The 24,989-nt window shown below is 42.5% G+C and overlaps 3 protein-coding genes across 3 annotated transcripts; all 3 read left to right on the top strand.

Moving 5' to 3' along the window:
- Window positions 1-745: 745 nt before the first annotated feature.
- On the top strand, window positions 746-18,521 carry kif19 (kinesin family member 19). Its single transcript, XM_086064436.1, has 20 exons — window positions 746-1,221; window positions 2,433-2,513; window positions 10,947-11,057; window positions 11,130-11,217; window positions 11,303-11,439; window positions 12,958-13,083; window positions 13,169-13,363; window positions 13,481-13,627; window positions 13,703-13,825; window positions 14,415-14,571; window positions 14,795-14,969; window positions 15,052-15,250; window positions 15,442-15,712; window positions 15,782-15,906; window positions 16,687-16,835; window positions 16,914-17,019; window positions 17,187-17,310; window positions 17,372-17,757; window positions 17,847-18,015; window positions 18,149-18,521. The coding sequence occupies exons 1-20, from the start codon at window positions 1,183-1,185 to the stop codon at window positions 18,283-18,285; spliced, it is 3,045 nt and encodes a 1,014-aa protein (XP_085920562.1). The 5' UTR covers window positions 746-1,182; the 3' UTR covers window positions 18,286-18,521.
- A 728-nt stretch (window positions 18,522-19,249) lies between these two features.
- On the top strand, window positions 19,250-22,662 carry LOC147156923 (uncharacterized). The gene is made up of 5 exons (XM_086064738.1): window positions 19,250-19,366; window positions 20,095-20,572; window positions 20,647-20,847; window positions 21,419-21,548; window positions 21,619-22,662. The coding sequence occupies exons 2-5, from the start codon at window positions 20,185-20,187 to the stop codon at window positions 22,040-22,042; spliced, it is 1,143 nt and encodes a 380-aa protein (XP_085920864.1). The 5' UTR covers window positions 19,250-19,366; window positions 20,095-20,184; the 3' UTR covers window positions 22,043-22,662.
- A 60-nt stretch (window positions 22,663-22,722) lies between these two features.
- LOC147156922 (rap1 GTPase-GDP dissociation stimulator 1-A) lies at window positions 22,723-24,867 on the top strand. The gene is made up of 5 exons (XM_086064705.1): window positions 22,723-22,911; window positions 22,972-23,079; window positions 23,155-23,277; window positions 23,368-23,493; window positions 23,583-24,867. The coding sequence occupies exons 1-5, from the start codon at window positions 22,821-22,823 to the stop codon at window positions 24,032-24,034; spliced, it is 900 nt and encodes a 299-aa protein (XP_085920831.1). The 5' UTR covers window positions 22,723-22,820; the 3' UTR covers window positions 24,035-24,867.
- Window positions 24,868-24,989: the final 122 nt, after the last annotated feature.

The raw sequence follows: 24,989 nt of genomic DNA, 5'->3' as shown, positions 1-24,989 counted from the left end.
GTCCCTAATATTTAGGTATAACACGTGTTTTGGAGATTTTTTTTTTGCTTTTTGGGGGGGTTATTAGAAGTAGTTAATTAACTCAACAAAAAACCCTAATGTTTAGATATGACATAAGTATTTTATCATTTCGAAATGAATAATGTTTAAATTTAAATACATAAACTACACACTGTAGGGCAAAAAGAAACTGCTCCAAAAAGTCGTGTCTGTGTTTTAGCAGTTTTTAATCTCAATTAGTTTGTCTGTCATTAAAATGTTACTAAATTAGCTTCAACTACAAAATAAATGTATATTACTTAGGCACGGCGTCAGGTTATCTAAACTCTACAAAGTAAATTTAAATGTTATCAAAATGTAAATAAATTAATTAAATCATCTATGAAAACATGCCAAAACCTTCCCTAATATTAATGTTATTCACTGTATGTTATCTAAAATGTCAGTTTGTTTTATTAAAATGCTGATTTAAATATATCAAAAAGGCCCAAGAGGTCATGCAGTATTTCTTCCAGCAGGTGTCTACAAAGAGCTGTAGGAGCTACAAAAATATTTACCGTATTCGAGTAAAACATAAATGGCACGTCATATGCTTTAAAAACATTACATTGGATTATGCCTTTTTTAAATTAATATATTAATTACTGTAAATACACAACAAAAATTACCCTCTCAAACGTCACTTTATATGTTTTTGTTTTTTTAAAGTAAATTAAGTGTATCACTTAAAAAAGTCAAAAATAATTCCCTAATATTTCACCAAGTGCACGTCACGTGGTACGCTACTGTCACTGTTTACCGTGGCCAGGTCTCCAGGGGCGACATGCGCGTGCACCGAGACGCGCTCGCACGCATGCGCACGAACAATCAACTCAGTCAGCACCAGTCAAGCAACAGCAGGCTGGACGTGAGGTGAGCTCAATACCTGGCACCGGGTCAACCACCGGAGAGTCGTGCCTCCCGCGGCGGACCATCGACGCTCACGGGGCCGGCTAGGACGTGGAGGAGGCGCCGGCTCGGAGGCGAAGGAAGAACGATAAAGAAGGCAAAAAAAAGAGGTCCGGGTTGGGTTGGAGAGGGCGAGGCTCTGCAGGTGTCTCTCTCCGGTGAGGGGACATGCCGGTCGGATGCTCCGAACGTGTGATGCACTCGAAGCTCGGCTGTGAGTGACCCGAAGTTAGCATGAAGGACACCGGAGAGTCGAAGGAGCACCAACTCACTGTAAGTCCTCAACTTAACAACTCAACTATCATACATTGTTTTTAAGCATAATTGTAATTTTATTTAGATAATTTGTGAGTATTTTTTTTACAGTTTCAGTAGAGTTCTGCTGACTCTTTTCAGAAAGAGATTAAATATGAAAAGGACACTTCATTAGGTACACCTTCGTCATGTAATTCAGTGGGGTGCTAGCATTCATTATCGAGCATACTGCTCCTTATTTTGGAAACATGTATTATTTGGTGTATTTGAATATATATACGCAATTTTATTTGATAAATCTTGTTATTTTAGCGAAATTTTATATTCACAAATCGAAATTTATACATAAGAAACCGTCCTTTATTGAATTTGTTATATACATGAGCAATTATTTTTCAGCATTGTCTGGTTGTATGTGTCCGTAAGCGGTAAAAACGTACAATTATTGTAAACTTTATCATTTATTTGGATGATCTTGTTTTCTTTTATTTTTCTCTTTTTGTTATATTATTGATTTTATTTTGTTTAGCTTATGTGTTTTATGTTCTAATTGTTTGAATTGTATACAATGTTTATATTCTATATTTTCCCTTGTTGTGTATACTCCTTATTAAATGAATAAAGAACCTTGAGGGATTTTTTTCAAGGTTCTTAAAATTGGTTAAATAAAATACTCTTATTTTTTTTTTTATAATTTGTTATTTGGTATGAGTAAAATACCAAATTTTATATAGTTAAGAGTTGGCTAATTGAATAGAAATGTTGTAATTCGAAAATAAGATTGAATTATTTCACTGCAACATTGAGAAGGGATTTATTCCAAAAAGTAATGTAAAACAAAAAAAAGGACAAAAATTAAATTCAAAATCTTCTTATTGTATTTGCACTTAAATGGACCAAAAAACAACAACACAAATAAATTGAAGCATGATTAACGGTTTGCGCAGCGGGCCGTGGCGCTACTGTGAATTATTGAAGTGCTTGTGTCAGTCGTAACTGAGCCTCTCTTGTCCCAACACACTTTCTACTGACCACAAGTAGGATGACGCCACATGCGTATAAACACACGATTAATAAATAAATACCTGTCTAATTTAAACTCACGTCATTATTAGCTCTCATTAGATTAAACATCCGAGCTGTCTTGTGAACACAAACATGCAATTGTTTACAATTAACTCTTGGTGTTTCCTAGTGTTTATTCGAAGTGTGTGCTTGACCCGGTGCAGGTGGCCTTGAGGATTCGTCCGCTCAGCGATGGCGAGCAGGAGGAGGCGGCGACCATTGTGGCGCACAGGCTGGATGAGCAGGTGAGAGCACTGAACTTTGATCGGTATGTATGTGTGTGTGTGTGTGTGTGAGTTGGGGATGGGGATGGGGATGGGGATGGGGATGGGGATGGGGGTGGGGGTTAGCATGACGAGGTGGGCGCAGAGGTCATCTTACGTCAGGGCGTGAGGATAAGATGTCAGCCACGACCTTAAGTGTCACGTTCGGTGACAAGTGAAAAACCATGCAGGGTGGGTGGCAAAATAAGACAAAAGGGGCGGCTTTAAAACAAAATGGCTGACTTCATGTGCGTTTTTGGACATGGCATCATGAGACATTTTTGTGGATCTGCTCACGATAGACGTGCCGACCAAATTTCATGTTGCCTAGTTTAACTGGCTTTGGGGGCTGCATTTTCAAAATGAATTTGTGGTTGGAGTTTTGAAATTACCAAGTTGACACTAAAATGGCCACTTCTGGAAAAAATATCGTGGACATCATGCGTCTTTTCAGGCATGGCTTCTTGAGGCGTTTTTTGTGAGTCAACTCATGATAAACTAACCGACCAAGTTTCATGTTGCAAAGTAGAATGATTTCAGGGGCTGAATTTTCAAAATCATCGTATGACTCCTAGAAACTGCCAACATGACTTTTGGTGCCGAGTTGTCTCTTTCCTGCGAACTCCTACCAGGTGTAAGCTATGTGAACCGCTACACTATCATCACACAAGAACGAGGCGCAGCTGGAGCTGCCGTGTTGTCAATTTGACGCCCCGGCGGACCTCGTTTAGGGTGCGAATGTAATGAGTGCGGATGTGGTAGCGGCGGCGCTAATGAGCGTCGTGACTGGCGCCAGTAGAGTAACCGCGTCGGGCATGGCGACAGTTGACATGGTGACATCATCATCTGGGATGTTTCCAAGCCACCTGAGGGCTCTGGGCAAAAAAAAAAAGACACTGGAGCCCCCTTTCCCACAAAAATACAAAAACAAAACAAGTATGCTAGTAGGGTGCCCATTAGGGAGATTGCTGAAGCGGCCGTGTCATTGCAGTGAGGGTTCCGACAGGGTTGCCTGCCCTGTTGTGGAGTCTCTGATGTCCTCGTCATCATCTTGCAGTCTGGAGAGCACTTCCAGAAAGAGATAATCCCGCCTCCTCCCGGGATCTGGCCCGTTTGCTTGTCCACATCCTGGATTGTAATTCAATTAGAGTGACGCCCCCAGGCAACATAAGCACCATGACATCATCATCATCATCATCATCAACAACAAACGAACGGCACGGGTTAGCGACCCCGTCAGTGCTGACACAGCTCCCACGTGCACGCTAACGCAAACCCTCATTAAAACCGCCATGTTTGCTTACTAGGAGAGGGTTCACCACCTGCGGTTGACGCTACTTACGCTAGATAGCGGTGCCTGTGGGGGATTATGGGAATCTGTTTTGAGAAGGGTTTACGGCGGTGGGATTGTATGAATGGAGAGGATAGAGGGGATGGTCACAACAGCAACATTGCAGACCTGATTACGCTTACCCGTGTTTGTAGGGGTGTGCAAACTTGGACTGTATACAGAAAATTCAAAGCATGCAATTGCTACTTATATATTCTTCTATCTCCATTTGTTAAATATGACAAAACAAATCCATCACAGACACAGTGGTATCTTTTAATAAATAAGTGACCCAACTAATGAGTTTTTAAGATAAAAGCTGGCAGTCGGATGATTTTTTTTTGCTTTGACTTGAGAGCAAAAAGAAATATCCAAGCGCTGTGTGGTGGCAGTCATCTTAACTTAACTCACTTCACAACTGGCAGCAATTTGGCAGTTAGTGAAAAAGTCTTCCAAAAAAACATTTCAAGCTATATAATTCCACGTCAGTCAACGTTTACTGCCTAACTAAAGAAAAAAAAGAAAGTTAGATGTTGTGTATTTAAAACAACACATAGCTTTGCCTTTAGCGTAATGCTAACCAACAATATAAATCCCCATAGGAGGTGCTAACAAATAGCGTCAATGCTGAGGTAGTCTCTGTCGGTGTTATACTGCCCCTAGGTGGCCAAGGTGCACATCAGAAGGAGCAGCACAATGTCTATTGACTAATATGTTTTTTTTTTATTGGCAAAAACGGTTTCATTCTTTATACTATATTCAATTATGTCATTAATGTATGTTCTTATAATGTATAATATTATACAGTGCTATTTTTTTGTTATTGAAAAAAATATAAAAAAATGCTTTTCAGGAAGCTTGAATTGATTAATTTATCATGTGTTGGAGGCTTTATTTAGCCTGATCATGATTTCAACTTGTATTTCAAGGCACCTCTGTATAGTTACATTGGATTTTGGATCGTTATTTTGAAAAGCTGCTCCATCAGCTTTTACAAAACATGAGACGTGATCACAAACACACAATTGTGACGGAAATATACTACATTAGGCTGCTACATGTGATAATGCAATTTTGAAGTAGAATAAACAATTGTTTGTCAAAGTTGAATATAATGCGACAGCCATCAGAAGACCTGATATATTTCACGAATACTTCCAAAACTTGACACCTCGGGTCCGTTTACAAAGTCCACGTGGCTCTTGAAGACCATATGGCGTGCAAGGTAGCGCTCAGACAGATTAGGGTGGGGTGCTAGCAGGGGGGGTGCTGGGTCACACTAGATCTTGCTGTCTTGGCAGAGAGCACGACGACGACATGAGCTGATTGGACGTCTTGCGGCTCAGGTTAATTAAGCCTCCTTGCCACCTGCTCTCATAAAACCGCCGCTCAGTGAGCAACTGTTGTAGGGACGTAGTCGTCACAAAGATTAATGAATGAGGGAATACAAAATGTATTCGCAGTGTTGACATACAAAATTGTGTATTTGTGATTGAACAAACATAGTTACTCTAAACGAGCTGATAAGTTTGGATAGTGAGCCACATGCTGCTTCACCAAAGGGCCGCTGCTCTGATCACACTGACACTCTATACACGTTTATGGTGTTTTTGAAAGCTTGTTGAACTGGTCCTCAGGCTTTGACAGTGGCACAGAGAGAGGGGGGGGGGGGTATGTCCTGGGTCTAGTCGTCATGGAGACACCCAGACAAGGTCAGGGCCATTGTTAGTTTTTTTTTTTCCTTTCTTCTTCTTCTTCTTCCTGTCGCTCTGTAGTTCCACCGCTTCACGTGCGACCGTACTTTGTTTTTGTTTTGTTATGGTTACATTTATTTATTTATTTATTGTATTTGTTTTGTGAAAGTAAAACTGTTGAAAATTGATGGATGGATATCATTTTTCATTTTGGTAATTGTTTCTTATTTTGATTTCTTTATTTATTTTGTTCTATTTCTACATGTTATATGCATAATGTTCATGTTTTTATTTATATGTATATTTTTTTGATACTTGTAAAGGCTACATTTTTGACACAGATGTCCTTTTTGCATTATTTTTGATTTTTCATATGAAATTTTGGTTTCTGATATGTTTATTTCATCTTTTTTATTATTAATTTTATGGACAATTTAATGGATGCATATTGTTATTTGTATTTTAATTTGTTATCATTTATTTTATTTGTATTGCTTATTACATGTTTGCATTTTTTTTTTTTCAATGTGGCTCGTAAAAATTTTTTTTAGGTGTTGTATTATTATTTTTTACATTTACATTTTCCATTTGCTTGGGCCACTGTACGATGTCTTTATAAATGCATCGGCGATTACGGCTGATGTTCCGTAGTTATCTTTTCATAGTGAGAGCCCCATCATGGTGGATAATGGAGGCGCCTCATGACGATAACAAAAGAACATCTCAGGGCTGTGTGCTTTACTAACAAGGTTGTTAAAAAAGAAAAGAAAAAAAAACATCTTCAGGGGGTACAACTTGACTCTTGGTGACCTAGTTAAAACCCTTCCAAATAACTTTCCCAATGGATAGAGAAAAGGAGGACACGCTGTTCCTGCAATTTTCTTTTTTTTTTACGAGCGTTTGACGAGGTGGCGCAGGAGCGAGACGAGAGAGGGTCCACAAAGCCAATAGACGCTCTTTTTCTCCCAAGTGGACGCAAATAGCCCGTCTGAGCTCCGAAAGTGGATAATCTCACTGTGCTCCTTATCTCGTCCAGAGAGGGTTATTCTGCGCTGTTTGTCTGTCCTTTAGGCCAGATTACATGTAAACGACTGGGACACTTGGACTCGGGTTACGCTTTCCTGCACTCAGCAGCAAATTAGACCATTGGGAATCTTTTCAAAATTTTGCTGACCATCAACTCCATTGGATCAAAACCTTTCTTTTGACAGGTGAAATAAAAATAAACAACTGAAGGAATATGGTTGCATAAATGTGCACACCCTCTTATGACAGGGATGTGGCTGTGTTCAGAATTGATCACATTCACCTGCCGCTATTTTTAAGAGCCCCTGAGTGGGACCCTGAAGAGGGCTCAGGAGTGTAGTGGCACTTTGGTAAATCACGGGTTCGGCCCTCATCGTCATGGATTAGGAGCACAACGAGTTCCATGTCGATTCTTCCGAGCAATGAGATCTTTACGAAATAGTCTGTAAAGTTGTGAATTTTCACAATGTCAGTGTAGACTTCTTGTTATCCATGTGGTTTGGCGTGGCTGTTAGGAAAGTGCAAAGGCAGACGTCTTGTATAACAGCGGCGAGACGACACTGCACCTGAAAGGAGATCCAGGCTGGCATTGTCGGGGCGCACAGACGGCATCCTTTCTCTCAGATGACCGATAACTTTCCGACGCTTTGGTTGCATTTCGGAAAAAGGTCGAGGATGGCAAATGTCAAGCTTTCTATACTTGTGCCCTTTTGTTTTGGGAAAAGAGTAGATAACATTTCAAAAGCAGATAAGAGAAAACAAAAAGTAAAGCGCGCCGCACTAGTTTGTCCTTGTGTAATTGACATATGGTTTCGCTGCAGTTCGGGTCGGAGCCGCAAATCGGGTAGACACACAACGTTCTACACTTATCTTGCATCAACTTTTTTTATTGATTTTTCAGGCACACATTAGCAACTTTGCTCAAGCAGATTACAGAAAAACCTTATCACAAATAAAAAAAAAAATGGGTAAATGCACTTAAAGATGTTCTTACAATTCTCTCTATTGGTGTCTCAACTGTACATCTACCCCAATCTATAATCCTAAAATATTTTAGTATGAAACTAATTTTACAATATTATCCACTACAATAAAACATGATATCATATTGAAAAAAACTTGCATCAGACGTCCACATACAAAGACTTCCTTGACACCAATTATTATTACTTTCATCGCTTCGGCACCGTAATTTTTTCCTGCGAAAACTTGGGGGGTGTAATTTAAATTTTTAAACACTAAGTTTTCAAAACCTATTAATGTGATCTAGTGTGTGTTACAATGAGTAAAAATGGAGAAAAAATGGACCAATAAAGCTTAAGGAGGAAGCATTTCCGCTAAGCTAGCACACACAGTCACACCTCTTTCCACCCTTGTGGTTATGACACGATGATGATATGTGATGTCAATTGCAAAACAATATTTGTTTTATTCCAGGTTACAACTTTAGCATCTTCTATTGATAATATGAGGTTTAAGTCAAAGTACTGGACACTTACCTCAGCCAGTGGCGCGGCTGGCTAGCACGCTAGCTAGCTCAGTCGTAGCAGTCCGGACGACTTTGATAGTTCACATTTTCTTTGTAAACATTACATGATGTCAAGTGCAAAACAAAGTTTTCATTTTTTTAATCCCACTTACATGTTTAGCAGTTTAGACCAATAATATGATGTTTAGTAACGCTGTGAAAAACATTTCAGCCAGTGGCACAGCGGGCTAGCAGCCTTGCTAGCTCCGCCATAGCAATCCGGACGAGTTTGACAGCGCACATTTTTCTTTGTAAACATTGAGTACCCCTAATTTAGTGTTTAGTGAACCTAACACGCATGTTTCTGGAATGTGTGAAGAAACCAGAGTACCCATACGGGGAGAACATGCAACTGCACAGGGATGCTGGAGTGAAGAAGCGGACAAGCTAACCACTAGTCCACCGTGCTGCCAATCATCATTCAGTGTCTCCAAATTCCACGCATTGTTCCCATTTTCCCATTTCGCAGATAACATGCCGTCTCCATGGCGTCTGAGTAATAAGCGACAGATGGACGTGGCGCGCAGATAGATACGCATGTGCGCACACACGCGCATACAGATACATACAAAAGCGCTCGTCTTAATCTTGCCGGCACACGTTGGACAAAGTGGATGACCCTGTGACCTTGGAGGCCGGTGTCATAAAGACGACACACAAACGTGAGCAATAGTCGTAAACGATGACGTACATCGGTTTCGACCTTTTGTGTGTGCGCGCGCGCGTGCGTGAAAGAGCATCTCGACAGTAGTTGACTGAATCAATTAGGAGTAAAAAAAAAAATCTAAAATACAATTTCTCTTATGTTGTTTGCCGTTAAGTTACTAAATTGCGGGAACTAAGTATTGGGCATCAAAAATCAGGTTTACAGCCGAGATGGAAGTTTTGAATTAGGGTTTCAAGCCTTGGTCGCAGTTTCAAGCAATGTTTATGGTTTCAAAATAAGGTTTTGAGACAGGATTGTGGTTTCAAGAAAAGATTAGTGTTTTAAATTAGGGTGTCAAGATAAGGTCAGGTTTTCAAGTTAGGTTTGTAAGAGGGCATTAGGATAGTTGAAACCCTAACCCTGACTCGAAACCTCAAATTTAAAGCCTACAACTGGAAAGGAACCGTAAAACCTTGTTGTTACGAACCCTAATCCACATGTAGCTTCACCTGTCCTTGTTTGACCAACTTTACCTCACTACGCCCTTCCAAAAACCAATCAGCAGATTAGACAAAAGGGGTGAAGCGCAGGTCATTGAGCTGTTGTTGTTGTTCATCCGCGGTGCCAAGAAGAAGTGGTTGAGGAATATTAAAGCTAATCTCCTCAACACCTTACCTTTTGCCAGTCGCGTGGAAACCTGACAGTAAGCAGCAACAGCTCATGTGCGTGCACATACACGCGTATCTTTAGACTCTGTGAAGCAGCTAGAAAAAGATCGTCTTTCATAGTAAGGTTTCAAGAGAAGGATAGGGTTTCAAGCCCGGGTTTCAAGCTAGGTTAGGGTTTGGTTTCAAGCAAAGGTTTGTGTTTAAATTTAGGGTTTCAAGACGGTGTTTGTCTTTAAAATGAAGGTCTCAAGCCAGGGTTAGGGTTTCAAACAAATGGTTAGTCTTTTGTAGAATGTGTTAAGAGAAGATTTGGGTTTGTAAACCAGAGTTAAGGTTTCAAATTAGAGTTTCAAGCAATGGTTAATCATTTAAATTGAGTTTCAACTTAGGTTTGTGGTTCAAGGAAAGGTTAGGGTTTCAAAGTAAGGTTTCAAGACATGGTTAATGTTTTAAACAAGTGCTAGGTTTTCAAAGTAAGTTTTCAAAACAGAGAGTTTCAAGACAGGGTTAGGGTTTCAAATTAGGGCTTCAAGGCCAAGACTGTGGGTTTAAGCCCTAGGTGTAAAGTGAAGTTTTAAACCAGGGTTAGGGTTTCATATTAAGCTTTCAAGGTTAGGTTTCAAAGTAAAGGTTCATGATGGGGTTAGAGTTCAAAATTAGGGTTTTAAAGCCAAGATTGTGGTTTTAATTTAGGGTCTCAAACCTGGTTTCAAATAAGTTTAAAATGAAGGGAGTTCCAGCCAGGATTATGTTGTCAAATTGGGGTTTCAAGTCAGGGTAAGCGTTTCAAATTGGGGCTTGAAGCCCGAGTTAGGGTTTCAAATAACTGTAAATAATTGTATGTTCATGACAACCAGTTAGCAGTTAGCCATCAGTACACCTTGTACTCTGCACTCCTTGTGTTTGCACTGTGCAATTACTCCTCGTTCTTGCATGAAACCAATTTATTTTATTTTTTTTACTTGTGTGTTTTTTTTCTATCTGGCAAAATATTGAGCACTGACATTCAAGCTCTTACTTAACAGCTGGCGTTTGGTGGGCGGAGCTTCTGTAACTCAATAGACGACAGATGGGAGCCGACGTGTTATCAACACCCTCGACAGCCCCTCGCCTATACAGTACATGAGCCGGGAGCTAAATTTGGAAGCTTTGCATCATCACGCCATTTACGTGTGCTTGTGCACATGCGTGTGTAGCGCTACCAAAACAACCGTGTGACGTCCTCGGGTTGTGTGTCATGATGAGTTAGACGTGATGAGACTACCACTATTATGCTCACTTTGACTGGAAACAATTTTATGTTTGTCATCGCATGGCCACATTTCCTCATGATTATGACATTTGGTAAGCATGTCGGGCATGAGTAGAACAAAAAAGTCTGTAGAGGCCATGCTTGAAAATGCACAGAAAGTCAGCCATTTTGTTTTGAAGCAGACATTTTTGGGTCATTATTGTGATTTTCCAGTGGTCCTTCAAATATTTAAAAAATTCAGCCCCTAACGCCAATTGTCTCACCTCACTAGATGGTGATCCTGATGGACCCCATGGAGGATCCAGATGACGTCCTGAGAGCCAACCGCTCAAGGGAAAAGACCTACGTGTTTGATGTTGCCTTTGATTACGCAGCCAGTCAGGTTCGTCCCCCCCAAAAATGGACGCAAAGATCAGAGTTTCTTACAGCAGTTAAATGTTTGTTCCGTGTGCAGGAGGAGGTGTACCGTGCCACCACCAAGGGTCTGATCGAGGGTCTCATATCAGGTTACAACGCCACCGTGTTCGCCTACGGACCCACAGGTTAGCGTATATCTACGCTTGTCATTCAAATGCAATATTTAGAGTGCTGAAATTGTGTTTTTTTTTTTCTGTGGGTATTGTCCAGGTTGCGGGAAAACCTACACCATGCTGGGAACGGACAAGGAGCCCGGCATCTACGTCCGCACCCTCAATGACCTGTTCCGGGCCATCGAGGAGACCAGTGACAACATGATGTACAGTGTCTCCATGTCCTATCTGGAGGTGGGACCAATGTCTAGTTTAATTTCCACACAAGCTAATAATAATAAGCAAATGGCTAAGACAAAGAGTTGTGTCCCAATACTTTTGTTCGTATAGAGTGCATTCAAAGTGGAAGGGGGGGGGGAACAAATGGAGACATTTTCTGATATGTCAGCCTTCAACAAACAGATGATCGCTCCCATTGAGAGACGTCTGCATTCGACATTGAAATGTCTTTTCATTGTGCGGCTGTCATTAGGCGCTCGTTATTGAAAAGTATGTTATTAAAAACCTCGGTTGTGTGTTGTGTGTGCGGATGTTCCTAGATGAAGGCTGCGGTTTCCAGGCAGTAAAGAGCTTGAAAGGTTTTTTTACTGCCACCACACAGTAACATAAATGGATGATGATAGCAATGTATCTATACAGTCACATTCACCCTTTTCATAATGGCCACACAGAGAAAAAAAATATATAGTACAGTGTACATACAAAAATAATCAAGTATAATGTCATATCGCTTCAAAAAAGTAGTTATTTTAATGGTATGTTCCATTTTTGGGGCGCGGAGGAATTGTCTTTCTACAAGAATGAAGTCAGATTATTTTTCTAGGTATCAAGATTTTAAAAACATTTCGTCGTACAAAAAAGTAGTTTTTCAAGATTTTTCATAGATTAAAATCATAATCTGATGAGAATAAAGTATTCGTTTTGTATATTTTTTAAGATTAAAATTATTATAATTTTCATATTTTTTCAACTTTTTAAGGTAAAAACGTATATTTCAGAATTTTAAAAAGTGATTATTTATTGAGAATAAAACTTTATTTTTAGAAAAAAAGTCAATTTCTTTAGCTAAGCAGTCCTATTTAAAAAAAAAAGTATATATATTTTTAATTTTACAAGATTAATTTAGTAGTTTTAAAGATAAAAAAGTAGTCATAAGCTTATGAGAATTTGAATGTATTTTTAGTTTGAAAGTCAATAATGAATTAAGTTAATTAAATTGATCATAATTTTTCAAGTCAACATTTATTTTAAAGTCAACATTTTTCAAGTTAAAAGGTTTTAACAAGTAGTAATCAATACTAGTCATACAAGAATAAAGTCAGATTTTTTTTTTATCAAGTTGTCATTTTATGAGAAGTCAGGGTTGTTTTTTTTTTATCAGTTTTTGTTCTAGCTATAAAGTCAAAATTTTATGAGAATAAAGTCTTCTTTTTTTTTTTTGAAAAGGTGGAATTTTGTGATCATAAAGGCTTTTTTTTAACAAATCAATTTTGGGGGGGGGTGAAAAAAAATCTGATGAAAACAAAGGTGTATCTTTGTCTGATTCAATAGTCTTATTTTGGAGAAACAAATTTAATTGTAATTGAGAAAAAAAAGTAATTCAAGAACAAGCCTTTATTTTTATAGATAAAAAGTTGTTTTTCTTCCAAGCAAAAAGTTTTTTTCTATTGTAAAACTAAATAAATATGAGGAAAAGAGTAGCTACGTTATTTATTTTTTTGTTTAATAATTTCACTATCAATGTGACTGTAGATTTACAACGAGATGATCCGGGATTTGCTGAACCCATCTTCGGGCTTCCTGGACCTCAGAGAGGACGCCAAAGGAGAGATTCAGGTGGCGGGCATTACTGAAGTGTCCACCATTAACGCTCAAGAGGTCGCCCCCCCCCCTCCCTACAATACCCCGTCAATACCGATGCTTTACAATCAACACAACTAATAAGTGTGTATGTGCGCCACAGATCATGGAGCTGCTGATGAAGGGCAACAAGCAGCGTACGCAGGAGCCCACGGCTGCCAACCAGACGTCGTCGCGATCGCACGCCGTGCTGCAGGTGGCCGTCAAGCAGCAGAGTCGCTGCCGGGACGTCCTGCAGGAAGTCCGCTTTGCCCGCCTCTTCATGATCGACCTGGCCGGCTCTGAGCGAGCAGCACAGGTGTGTGTACTGCTCATGTGCCAATAAATGATTGATGAAAGATTGTGACAATTTCAGTCTTCTAAACACAATTTATTTAATTTTGTTTTTTTGTGGTGATTCAAATCTGTCAATCAGACGCAGAATCGAGGTCAGAGGTTAAAAGAGGGCGCTCACATCAACCGCTCCCTCTTGGCGTTGGGCAACTGCATAAACGCGCTGAGTGACAAGAACGGCAACAAGTACATCAACTATCGAGACAGCAAGCTGACTAGACTGCTTAAGGTATTGGTCACTGTGGATCAATGATGGAGGCCTCTGGGGTGGATTCTGTTGATTTATGATATCTCTGATTGACAGGACTCTTTGGGGGGAAACAGCCGAACCGTCATGATTGCTCACATCAGTCCCGCCTCAGTAGGCTTTGAGGAGTCCCGCAACACGCTGACTTACGCCGATCGTGCCAAAAGTATTCGCACGCGGGTGAGCTGGCAAAATGAAAATATAATGTTTGAGTTGCCTTTGCAACTTGATTCAATGATTCAAAGCTAGTTGGGGTCCTAAAAAAATATGTAAACTAATTAAAAAGACAAATAAAAGGCCAAGTAAAAAAAAAAAACTCATTAAAAAAAAGGCTTTACTCGAAAAATATCTATCAAAAACAATTTCCTCATGAAAACTAAAAATGAATAAATCAATCTAAAATTTAAGCAATTGGTTTCATAAAAGAAAAACAAACATTTATTTTATGTCTTTAAAAAGCTTTATAGAACAGCACAAATTAAATTACTTTGTAACTTTCTGTATCTTGGCCAGCAAACCAGGTGACATTAATTGAGCAAGACTACCCTCTATTGGCTACTTGGAGTAGTGCACTCTATTATTACCTCCATTGCTTTGAAAAGCAGTCGACTGCACAAAATAGTCTTGATTTTCCACCTGCTTCATACAGGATATTTATTATGATAATAATACCAACAATGACAATGATAACAATAATGATAATTATACTAATAATAAAAATAAAAGTCCCCCCTAAAAAAATATGATCTTATGGTTGTTTTTGCCGCAGGTAAAGAAGAACCTGATCAACGTGTCCTACCACATCGCTCAGTACACCAACATCATCTCAGACCTTCGCTGCGAGATCGAGCGACTCAAGAAGAAGATCGCCGACCAGGCGAGCCGCCAGCTGGCCTCCGACAGGACCGACATCCGCCATGTCCAGGGTGAAGCCCCCCAGCCTCCTCGTGCCAACATTAACCGTTTCCCTTTTGGCTAACTCAAGCTATCTGCAAGTCTTCCCTAACCAAATCCATAAATCTCTCTCCAGCGCATAACTCCACCTCGCTAGGTTGACTTTCACCTGCTCCCAACTCCCACCGCAGTTCACAGTGTCATTATTTGAAAACAGTCACGGTGTTAATATTCAAGTATATCATCCTCTCCCAGCTGAGGTCCAGGCGCATTCCTGCCAGCAGAGTCGGGCCGAAATGGACCAGCTGAGGGAGCAGCTCCTGGATGCCTTCCGCCAGCAGATGGATATCCGCAGGAACCTGGTGGAGCTGGAGACCAGCAACACGGAGATCCAGATGGACACCTCTAAGCAGCTGCTCACCATCGCAGAGTCAGTCTCAAAAAACGTTTTCCTCTCGCTGAAAATAGAGAGAATACGTCGCCCATTCAAGATGTTCACGTCTTATCTCCAGCTGGGAGCACGAACGGAGCAGGCAACGGCGGAAGTGGCGCGCGGAAAAGCGAAAGGAAAGCACCAGCAAGGACGACAGCGAGAAGGACTCGGACTCGCCGGAGTCTCCGCCGGACTCCACCGAGACGGAGGAGGTGGGCGTGGCCAGGGAGAACCTGGTGGCCCTCATGACGGAGCAGAAGAAGCTCCACAAACAGAAGGTCTCCACTTTGTCCCCACTTTTTTTGTTTTGCATTCAAATAAATTAGAAACCTTTATTTAAATCTTGAGCGATCAGTAATGAAAACCATGTATTTCGTCTTATCTTATCGTTGTCTTAAGTTTGTTAGAGGAAGTTTCTGGCCTATCGTCTACATAGAGATCCGATGGGAGTTTCCTTTTCTGTCTGAAGGCGCTGCTTGAGCGCCGGTTCCTGGAGCTCCGTGACCAAGCTCGGCAACTGGGGGAGCTGCTTCCCCGTCGAGTGAGCTCGGACGAGCAGCGCGAGGTCCTGGGCCTCCTGTGCAAGGTCCACGAGCTGGAGATCGAGAATGCCGAGATGCAGTCGCACGCTCTGTTGAAGGACAACGTGATCCGGCAGAAAAACTTTGTGGTCCGCCGCTTTGAGATGCACCGGCATCTTTGCGACGAGCTCATCCAACAGCAGCGGCAGTTCATTGATGGTTGGTATCAAATCCTACACCGCCACCCGGATTGGTGCTGGACTACTAACTGACATGTTCTCTCTCTAGAACACAGTCTGCTAGTTCCGCACCACCTACAGGAGCTCTATGATATGTACACCAGAGAACGGGATGAGAGGAAACTGGACCGGGCCGTGGCTCTGGATAAGGTGACCACCCGCCACACCGTTAAGGTACATCCAAAAAAGATGAAGGAAAAAAAACTTGATCTTATTTGTAGAGATATCTAGGACAGGACAGGAAAGAACAAGAGAGGATAAGACAGGACAAGAGGTCCTTACGAGTGAGCCACTGGCATCCTACAATATGTCGGCAGGAAGCTGAAATATTCTCTGAATCCCAAGATTGGCCTGTCCGTCGAGACAGGACAGGAGAGGACAGGATAGGAGCAGCAAGCCAAGGCTGGTCCCGATCTTCATGTATGAACCGCTGTCAACATGAACCTGAAGTCTTCTGGGATAATCTAAATGATGAATAAGAAGAAAAAAAGAGACAGGAGGGGACAGGACAGGAGCAGCAAGTCAAGGCTGTTCCAGGTCTTAATGCATGAACCGCTGTCAACATGAACCTGAAGTCTTCTGGGATAATCTAAATGATGAATAAGTAAAAAAAAAGAGAGACAGGACAGGACAAGGCTGGTCCCGATTTTAATGCATGAACCGCTGTCAACATGAACCTAAAGTTTTCTGGGATAATCTAAATGATGAATAAGTAAAAAAAGAGAGACAGGACAGGACAGGACAGGAGCAGCAAGCTAAGGCTCTGGTCCAGGTCTTAATGTCGGCATAAATCTGAAGTCTTCTGGGATAATCTAAATAATGAATAAGTAGGAAAAAAAGAGACATGATGGGACAGGACAGAATAGGACAGGACAAAAGCAGTAACCCAAGTCATGTACAGCCACTCAACCTGAAGTCTTTTCCTATAATATGAAATGTGCTCCATGTTTCCAGGGGGGCTCCCTACCCAAGATCGGCTTGCTTCCTCAGACTCGCGACACCGTGCAGGACGTGGACTCGGACCAGGAGTGCGTGCGCCCCGACGAAAGACGAGGACACACCAAACTTCGCCGCCACACGTTGCCCCCCATTCTGCCCGAACCGTGAGGACACATTGACGATGATGGTAAAAAAGTGACCACAATTCCTACGAGTGTTTTGTTTTTTGTCTCTGATGTCAGGGACAGCGACAGAGTTTTCAAAAACATCGCTCATGCGCGACACATGAAAACATCGGCTGTAATGACGCCTCTTCCCATACACATCAACGGGAAGGGCAACAGAGAGGTGAGTGAAATTATTTGAAGGGGAGATGTTGTACAGAACGCCTTCTGGCTAACGCATTTTACACGAAACTAAGCTGTATAAATTCTGCCCCAAAAAAACGACAGTCAGTGTGTGACAATTCATTTGCGGTTGTGTTTGATCATTAACCGCGCCATCTGCATGTGCAGCTGCAGCCGCTGGTTCCGGTGAGCTCGCTGAGCTACGCTCACCTCAACCACAGCGTTAGCAGCCAACCGGATTCATCGCCCGAAAGCAGTGAGGCGGGTGCCGACGCCCCGCTTTCACGAAATGGTACGACGCCTGTTGCCAGGTGGGCCTTAACACAATTCCCAATAAACTTTTCGGTTTGTAGAAGAGCGACAGGAGATCCTCAAAGGCATCCAGAACATTTCAGTGAAGGCGGCGCGGCGGCGCTCCAAAGCCCGCGAGGTGGAGGCCTTGCGTTTGCCGCCCGCCCCGTCCCCCATGGAACCCGCCAAGCAGAAAAGCAGCCCCTTCGGCGGCGAGGCGCCCCCAAGAGGTCTGCCTGTGCGGCGCGGCAGACAGTCCAGCCCCGAGCTCCGGCACGCCACCTCCGACGACAACCTGTCCAGCAGCACCGGCGAAGGGCCCGCCGTCCAGGCCACTTGGACGCGGCAACACAAGCTCACCGGCAAGAACCAAACACCCCAAGATGTCGACTTTGAGGCGCGCCGCAAGAAGAGGCGCTCACGCTCTTTTGAGGTCACTGGACAAGCAGTGAGTGAACTCAGCATTAGCATACTTGGAACTCATGCTGCCTCATTAGCATAAACATGCATTTCTGTTCACCCACTTCTCACATGCAGCTGCCTCAGTCCAAAACGAGCACGGCTGCAAGGTTGCGCCCCTTGGACAGCACGTCAGACGCTCACCTCCACATCAGTGGTCAATCCCAGGTCCCAGTGCTCCGCCCCCAGTTCAGAGCAGTCCCGCCTCTTGCCAAAGTCAGGGTACCAATTGGCAGCCAGCAAGCAGGTACGCCAACGTCAACAACAAGCACCACACTTGCTGGTTCTTAGTTTGAGAGTGGGGAAATCAGAGGGAAAGCAGACTACAGAAAAACGATGCTTCTTTTTTTTAAGGAGTTTTCCCCATTCTTCCTTTACAGGCCCAAACTCAGAGACCCCCGCAGCCCAGGCGAATAACCTGAAGCGCATCCCCTTTCTGCGGCAGCCCCAGCCACCCCTCTACATCACCACCCCGACCACCACAATGGGGGGCCAGCAGCGACCACGCCGACACTGAGCATTATTTTGACTTGAACAATGCTAGACGCACAAGCCAGGAAGTAAGTCTGGATGATGACCGAGAGATGTCATCGTGCCTACAGACGCCAAAGATCGTTATGTGTCCACTTTGTGTCTTGTTGTCTTCTTGTGTAAAAAAAAAACTAAACAAAAAGATTGCTGTGTGCTTTATTGTCTCAAGGCCTTCTCTCAACACTAACCTAAAATGTTGCTAGCATCACAAACGCTTTTCCAGACTAGTCAGTTAGCGAATCACATGGCATATGAAACACGTATTCAGCCTTGCATGTTTTTGGAATGTGGGAGGATGCAATAGCACCTTAAAAACTGTGAGGCTGTTGTTGGCACTGACATGATTTTAATCATTTCTATTTTCTGTCCTTTCTTTTGAACAATTTTCTACTACGACTGAAATAAATTAGCGGGGGGTATTTTAATGTTCTTTATTTAGCCTGAAAATGCAGGTCAATTACATAAGACGGAAATTGTGGGGTATATTTAATACAAACACTGGGTGCTGCTCATAAAATACTGATGCGTTCTTATTAAATTTAATTTATTTTTTTTAAGTTGTTTTTACTTATGCTATTTTATTTTTGCATTCATATTTATCATATATATTTTATGTTTGTTGTTTATTTTTTATGTTATTTCAGTAATGTCACACGGGGAAAAATGGTTTATTCGTCTTGATGCCAGACAGATTAACAATTTATACATAATTTATATACAGTATATGAAAACGTATGTGATAAATAATTACATATTGGATACATAAAAATAATGTATTCATCATTTTAAAAACAGTGATAAAAGCAAGCGCGCATCTAATTTATTTGGGCAGAACCGGAAATAATGCCTCCAACCTATAGCGTCATCGTCTCTTAGCCAATGGAAAATCATTTTCTGAATGACTGACGTGGTTTTCAACCAATGAGCGTTGGGATTAACCATACCCGGCAGTGTGAGCATGGAGCTGATTTGCAACCCGCCTAGCCGGCAGCAGAGAAGAAGGGAAAATGTCGTTTGACTCGTCCAGGACCGTTCTAGGATCAGTAGCTGATTAGGAGCGAAAACCGGTGAGTGGAACTACCGTACTGTCACTCACAAGTTGACTGTGGTAGACCGATGTTGCTCGCCTGGACTTGTGGACACGTTTGGAACAATCACACGCTGTTCTGGAGAGGTTCTGTCGGAACTGCAGCACCAAACAAAACAGCACTGTGTTGGCAGCCATTTTGAAATGGAAAGAATGAAAAGAAATCCTACTATTTTTCTGTTGTTTATTTACTATACAACGTATCAGATTCTAGTGACATCAATCACTTTTGACAAGGATGTATGCCTATGTACGTATAAATATCTGATAGAACGTGTGAAATATATTACATTTTAGCAGCACAATTACAGTAGTTAGCCCATGGGCCATTTGCACCACAATGTAAGCCTAAACATTTTCAACTGCCCGCATGGCGGAAAATAATAACAGAAAAATAGCCCGGCTTTACTTGTGTGATAACTTGGGGTTGTGTAATTGTATCAATCAATATTTAAGTGCTAGTTCATCTCTAGTTTAAAATGGCTCAAAATGTTTTAACTTGTTAAAAACAAGTTAGTTTGTCAACCGATATTGGAAGCTTCAAGAAGCTGCTTAACACAAAAACAAAACAAATAATCATTTGATGTGATGTGATTCTATGGGTAAAAGAATAAAAAGTGCATTCAGACTGGTTGCCAGCGAGACTTTGAGTATAGGATATTGTTTTCATTTTTGAGTACCACACTAAATATGTGCTTTGTCTTGTAGGAAGCATCTGCCCTTACCCAAAGTGTAAAAACAAAGCGTACAGTTTAACCACAAGATACTTATCACATGATCCACTGATTCAGCGAGAAGATGGATCAGTCTACGAGGGTAGTGGGCCTGGACGCGCAGGGCAACATGCTTTTCACCATGGTGAAGCCAGTCATGGGAATATTTCAGATGTCCTCAGACCAAACGGTGACCCAGGGTGGGATGAGTCTGCAGAGTTTGCCTGAAAACACGCTGGTCTTGCCTTCCCCACAAGACCAGATCCAACTGGAGACCACCCAAGTGGAGATGCATGCCATCCAGCCTCATCTTCAGCCTCAGATGCAGGTATCTGACCCAGTACAGACTGAGGAAGTCATCCACAGTCAGATACCGCCTCAGAACTCCAGTACCGCTACAGAGTTCTCCACACAGATGCCCTTTGCAGAGGTGTCATCACTCCTGGATCCCAACATGAAAGGGTCCAAGGCTCGTAAGTGGCGCCTCACACAGAACTGAGTTCTGACAAATTGAAATGACCCCTTAGTCTCTGCCTCCCAATTTCAGGAAAACACCTCATCTCCTATGATGAGATCAAGCGCCGCCTGCAGGCTCCAGAGAAGATGTCCCTGCGCTCGTTGGCCGCCTACACGCGAGTGAGCCGAGGTCCAGCTAGCAAGAAGACGCTGCTGGAGTCCTTGAGCGTCCTTGGCCTCACGCCCAGCACGACTACCTCTGTTTCCTCATCCTTCTCTAAACTCACTGAAGGTGAAGGGATCAAAGCAAAGGGCTCCAGATGAGTTAGTCTGGTAGAGTCTTGGTTGCAAGTTGTTGGGTGGTTAGCGGCAGGTGTTAGTTATTTTAGGATTGCAGCAAGAAGACTCTCTGGACGTGGCTTGGGACATTAATATTTTACAAAGACTTAAATCCATCAAAAATATCAGTCTATAATAAATAATAATTTTATTTATTTTTTAAATAAATAAAAGTATTTTTAAATAAATACAAATATTATTAACTCATTCACTGCCATTGACGGCTATTGACGTCAAAAATGTATTTGAACTAAAAACAAAAAAAAGAAAACATTCAGGCGATTCAAAATTTTAATTGTAATTAATTGTATGACTTCACGAGTTAACTCACGATTAATCACAATTGTTTAAGTTTGCATACTCTTGTTAACAAAAGTGTAAAAAAAAAAAAGTTTAACTAATAACGTCTATAACCGTCAATGGCAGTTAATGAGTTAAAAAAATATATATATATATTTGTCAGGGACATGGAGGAAACACGCCTGGTGTGTGACAGCTGTGTTTTAATGTACTTGTGTTATCAGGTGACACCAAAGCATTGTGCGACGACATGAAGGACTTCTCGCACGACTACATCGACTACGGCAACATGGCGAAACAGCTCATCCCTGACACAAACACAGTTCAACACTGGTCCAAAATCATTGAGACCAAGTACGTACATTGACACTGATACTTTTAAACGTAACGGAAAACATGCTCAAACTCTTTTGTCTCCATGCAGGAATCACCTCGAAGACATGCGAAAATGTTTCAAGGACCCGGCCAACAGCGGAGCTTTCGACAGCGCGACGCACGGCCTCGGTCTGGGAATGCTGGACGTGGCTCTCGACATGATCGTCGCGGCGATCGAACAGCAGATTCGCATCCTGTCCGGGGCCGCCGAGCCTCCAGACTCCGCCGTGCCCATGCGCCGCATCCGCCGGAGACAGCGCCGGTGTCACAAGACATCGCTTGGCATCAAGGAGCACGGGAAGGCCATCTCAAAAAGGAAAGCGCGAAGCAGAGGGAAGAAGAAAGTCCATCAGGAAAATATCGCAGAAGTGGAGCCCTGCAAAACGGATGACATGCAAGGCAACGTGCTAACTTTGGTGTCTGTGGGATATGAGACTGTTTCCACTGGTCTTTGCGGCTCCAGACCAGCTTGACATGTCGCCGTGTTTTGTTTGAAAAGATTGCGCTCAGGAAGGGCCATAAAACATTCACGACAGGGACATTAACGTGATGTTAGTAGCAACATGCAAATGTCTGTTGATGTTAGCAGTAGCCCCTTTTACATTGTCCTTTTTGAGTGACTTTCAGCTTGTCCGTTCCTAAAGCAACCCACTTTTTTTTTCTTTTCTTTTTTTACTGGAGTCCAACCTGCGCTGTCTGCATGAAAGGCCGCCACACAACCTGTGTACTGTTCTGTTTCTAAGGTCGTCGGGCCTAATGTTGAACTTGGTGCCAATGTGTGAATTATGAATGGATGAACGCCAGAGAGGCATATCTATAGAATTTTGCTATTTGTATTTACTGTATGTTTAAAACCAGGTATCTCTCTGTATTACGCAAAAACCTCAAGAATTGGTAGCAAACCATAAAGATCTACTTTTAATTATTTCCTTTTTTTTGTTTATTTTTGCATGACATCATGTCGGCGTGCTCAACCGTCTGCTTTCATGTTGCCTCGAAGGCTCCGAGGCACCGTGGGAGGTTTTAGGCTGGTCAAAATACCCGCGGCAGCTTGGCCGCTAATACCTGTACTGTACACGCACAACACGTCCAGATGGCGAGAGAGAAGCTTTGAGGGGGGGGGGGGGTGGATTTGCATTAACGCCAACAAGACGCGGGAACGCCAGACGCTTTTTCAGCGTTGACGAGGGCTGGAAATGCGGCGCGATAGAAAAGGGAGATAGTTGGAATAACAAAACAAAAAAAAACAGGATGGGACATTCCAACATGCAGCTCACATTTACATACCAGAGTGCCAACCGGGACAAACACAAGACAAGTCCGCAACCCTCCACGCCAAACGGTGAGTGTCTACTATGACATGCTTGTGTATATGGTCTCCATGCGTTTGTGATCCCCGCAGAGAACCTGAACAATGCATTAGGCGCCATCCGGGTGCTGGGTCTGGAGCGGATCGAAGATGAGCTGAAGCCTCATTTGTGTACCGTGCTGGTGAACATTCAGGAGAGGAGTGAGTCCTGAAAACGAAAAAAACGGGGGTTTTCAACGCGCCGCTGTTGCTTTAAGTCGTATTGCATCTGCCCAGACAAAGGTGCCGCTGAGCAAGTTGTCGTCAGTGGGATTCTTCCGATTCTGGCGCTGTTGCTGAGGGGAAGAGGTTCTCTGGCGCTGCCAACAGCCCAACTGGTGGCTGAACTTGCCAAGGAATGTAAGTCAGTATTCATGAGATCCAAATTGTGCCCTGGCAAATTGAAGTCAACTGAATTGCTTTTATTGATTTTGTTTCCTGTCTGTGAAGCGGTGATCCGTAAAGGTTTCGGAGATGCCGGCCTGATTACGGCTCTGCTGTCTGTGCTGACCAGCGCAGGCCAGGACCTGCTGAGGCACGCAGTCCAGGCCATCACTCGCGTTTCTTACGACAGCTGTGAGTATTGAAACTGAAAAACAACATAGAAGGGACAAATAGAGAGATCTGCCAAACAACAGATCAAGTGTTTATTTTGTGTCCGTCAGGTAAGTATCAGCAGCTGTTACTGCGCAGAGGGGTGGTACCACGTCTGGTCGCCGTCCTGTTACGGTTCCCCGGCAACGAGGCCTTGGAAGAAGTATGCCTCCGAGCCCTGTGCAACCTCAGCGGCATGAGCATCGCAGAGGAGCCCAATGTGGTGTGGGAGAGGAGCACGCCCACCCAGCCAGGGGAGTGCATCTTTCGTGGCACGACTCCGCACAGGTGCGGATTTGTGACCTCGGTGACCGTGGTGCGCGTGTGCCAATGGGCTCCGGCGCAGTTCGCCATCAGTGTGGAGCTGGTGCAACGTTGTTCCGCCTCCTTGAACTTTCACAGGTGTAAGCGGCCCGCTCTACGGTTCCCCTTCTTCATCTTTGGGAGGCGTTCCAAGATGACAAACAGGAACAGCCCAAGACGCGCCAGTCTGAAGACACTTGTCTTCCACACCTTCCTCTGATAGCAACATGCAAGGCAAACTCGGCACATTTGAACTTTTAGAGACATTTTTGCTCAAATTGGCTTGATACTGTTAGAGTAGACAATATTAAGTATTGTACTCTTTGCGTGTTCAATTAACTGAATGGTGAGATTCTGTTGAAGAAGTTCCTTTGCAAAGGTTGGTATTACCAGAAGCTTCTGATTCACATAAGACAAACCACCCAAGCGATGCTCTGTTCAAATGTGATCTCCTCTCTCCAGCTCACATCGTTATTTATTCACAAAAAGGGTTCAGAAAAAGGTCAGCCCACAACACACCTGGTTACAACTGAATACAAGAGAATCCGTTCCCATGGGTATAAATCAGATTAAAAAAAATACAATAATAATAAGCCTGACTCCCTTCCGACACAGCAAAATCCCCGGAACCTCCCTTTAGATTACGAATGAATAGACAGACCCGTTGCTCTTTCTCATGAAAGTAACACAGATAAGAATATAGGTCTATTCATACAGCCATACTAAATTAACTAAATCTAAAACGGCTAAAATATCATTTAAAACTGAAAAAACAATGTTAATAACTCATCATTACATATAAAGTGGACTTTTACAACAGTTTACAATGACGTCAAGGCAGCTCATGCTCAGTAGTACCCCCACAGTATTTATTTTATATTTTGTCACTGCTATAATGTACCCCACAGTATTTGTTTTAATTGTCACTGCTATAATGTGTCAAAAACAATATTTGATATGTCAAAAAATAATAATTCCTTAATTAAAAAAAAAAAAGAATTAAAAACAAAAACGTGTGTGTGGTGAAGGTAGAAATTGTGTATGCGTCTGTTTTTTCCCCCAGGAAATCTACCCTTATCCCTGGAAAGAGTTGTTGTCTTTGTCTTAAATGGCAAAAAACGATGTCTGTAATTTAACCTGCCATTTGTGAATCTATCTTCTGGATAGTTTCTGAC

This window comes from Leptonotus elevatus, chromosome 20 (assembly GCF_054856555.1).
Source record: "Leptonotus elevatus isolate MCC_2025b chromosome 20, RoL_Lele_1.0, whole genome shotgun sequence".
NCBI classification, from domain to species: Eukaryota; Metazoa; Chordata; class Actinopteri; order Syngnathiformes; family Syngnathidae; genus Leptonotus; species Leptonotus elevatus.
This window is presented reverse-complemented; position numbering and strand designations above follow the sequence as displayed.

Coding starts and splice junctions, on each gene's coding strand:
- kif19 (XM_086064436.1), top strand. CDS start 1,183: ATGAAGGACACCGGAGAGTCGAAGGAGCACCAACTCACT. Junction 15,713..15,781: donor GCAGCGGCAGTTCATTGATG/GTTGGTATCAAA, acceptor TTCTCTCTCTAG/AACACAGTCTGCTAGTTCCG. Junction 16,836..16,913: donor CCCCCCATTCTGCCCGAACC/GTGAGGACACAT, acceptor CTCTGATGTCAG/GGACAGCGACAGAGTTTTCA.
- LOC147156922 (XM_086064705.1), top strand. CDS start 22,821: ATGGGACATTCCAACATGCAGCTCACATTTACATACCAGAGTGCCAAC. Junction 22,912..22,971: donor GCAACCCTCCACGCCAAACG/GTGAGTGTCTAC, acceptor TGATCCCCGCAG/AGAACCTGAACAATGCATTA. Junction 23,494..23,582: donor TCGCGTTTCTTACGACAGCT/GTGAGTATTGAA, acceptor TGTGTCCGTCAG/GTAAGTATCAGCAGCTGTTA.
- LOC147156923 (XM_086064738.1), top strand. CDS start 20,185: ATGGATCAGTCTACGAGGGTAGTGGGCCTGGACGCGCAGGGCAACATG. Junction 20,573..20,646: donor CATGAAAGGGTCCAAGGCTC/GTAAGTGGCGCC, acceptor TCCCAATTTCAG/GAAAACACCTCATCTCCTAT. Junction 21,549..21,618: donor TCCAAAATCATTGAGACCAA/GTACGTACATTG, acceptor GTCTCCATGCAG/GAATCACCTCGAAGACATGC.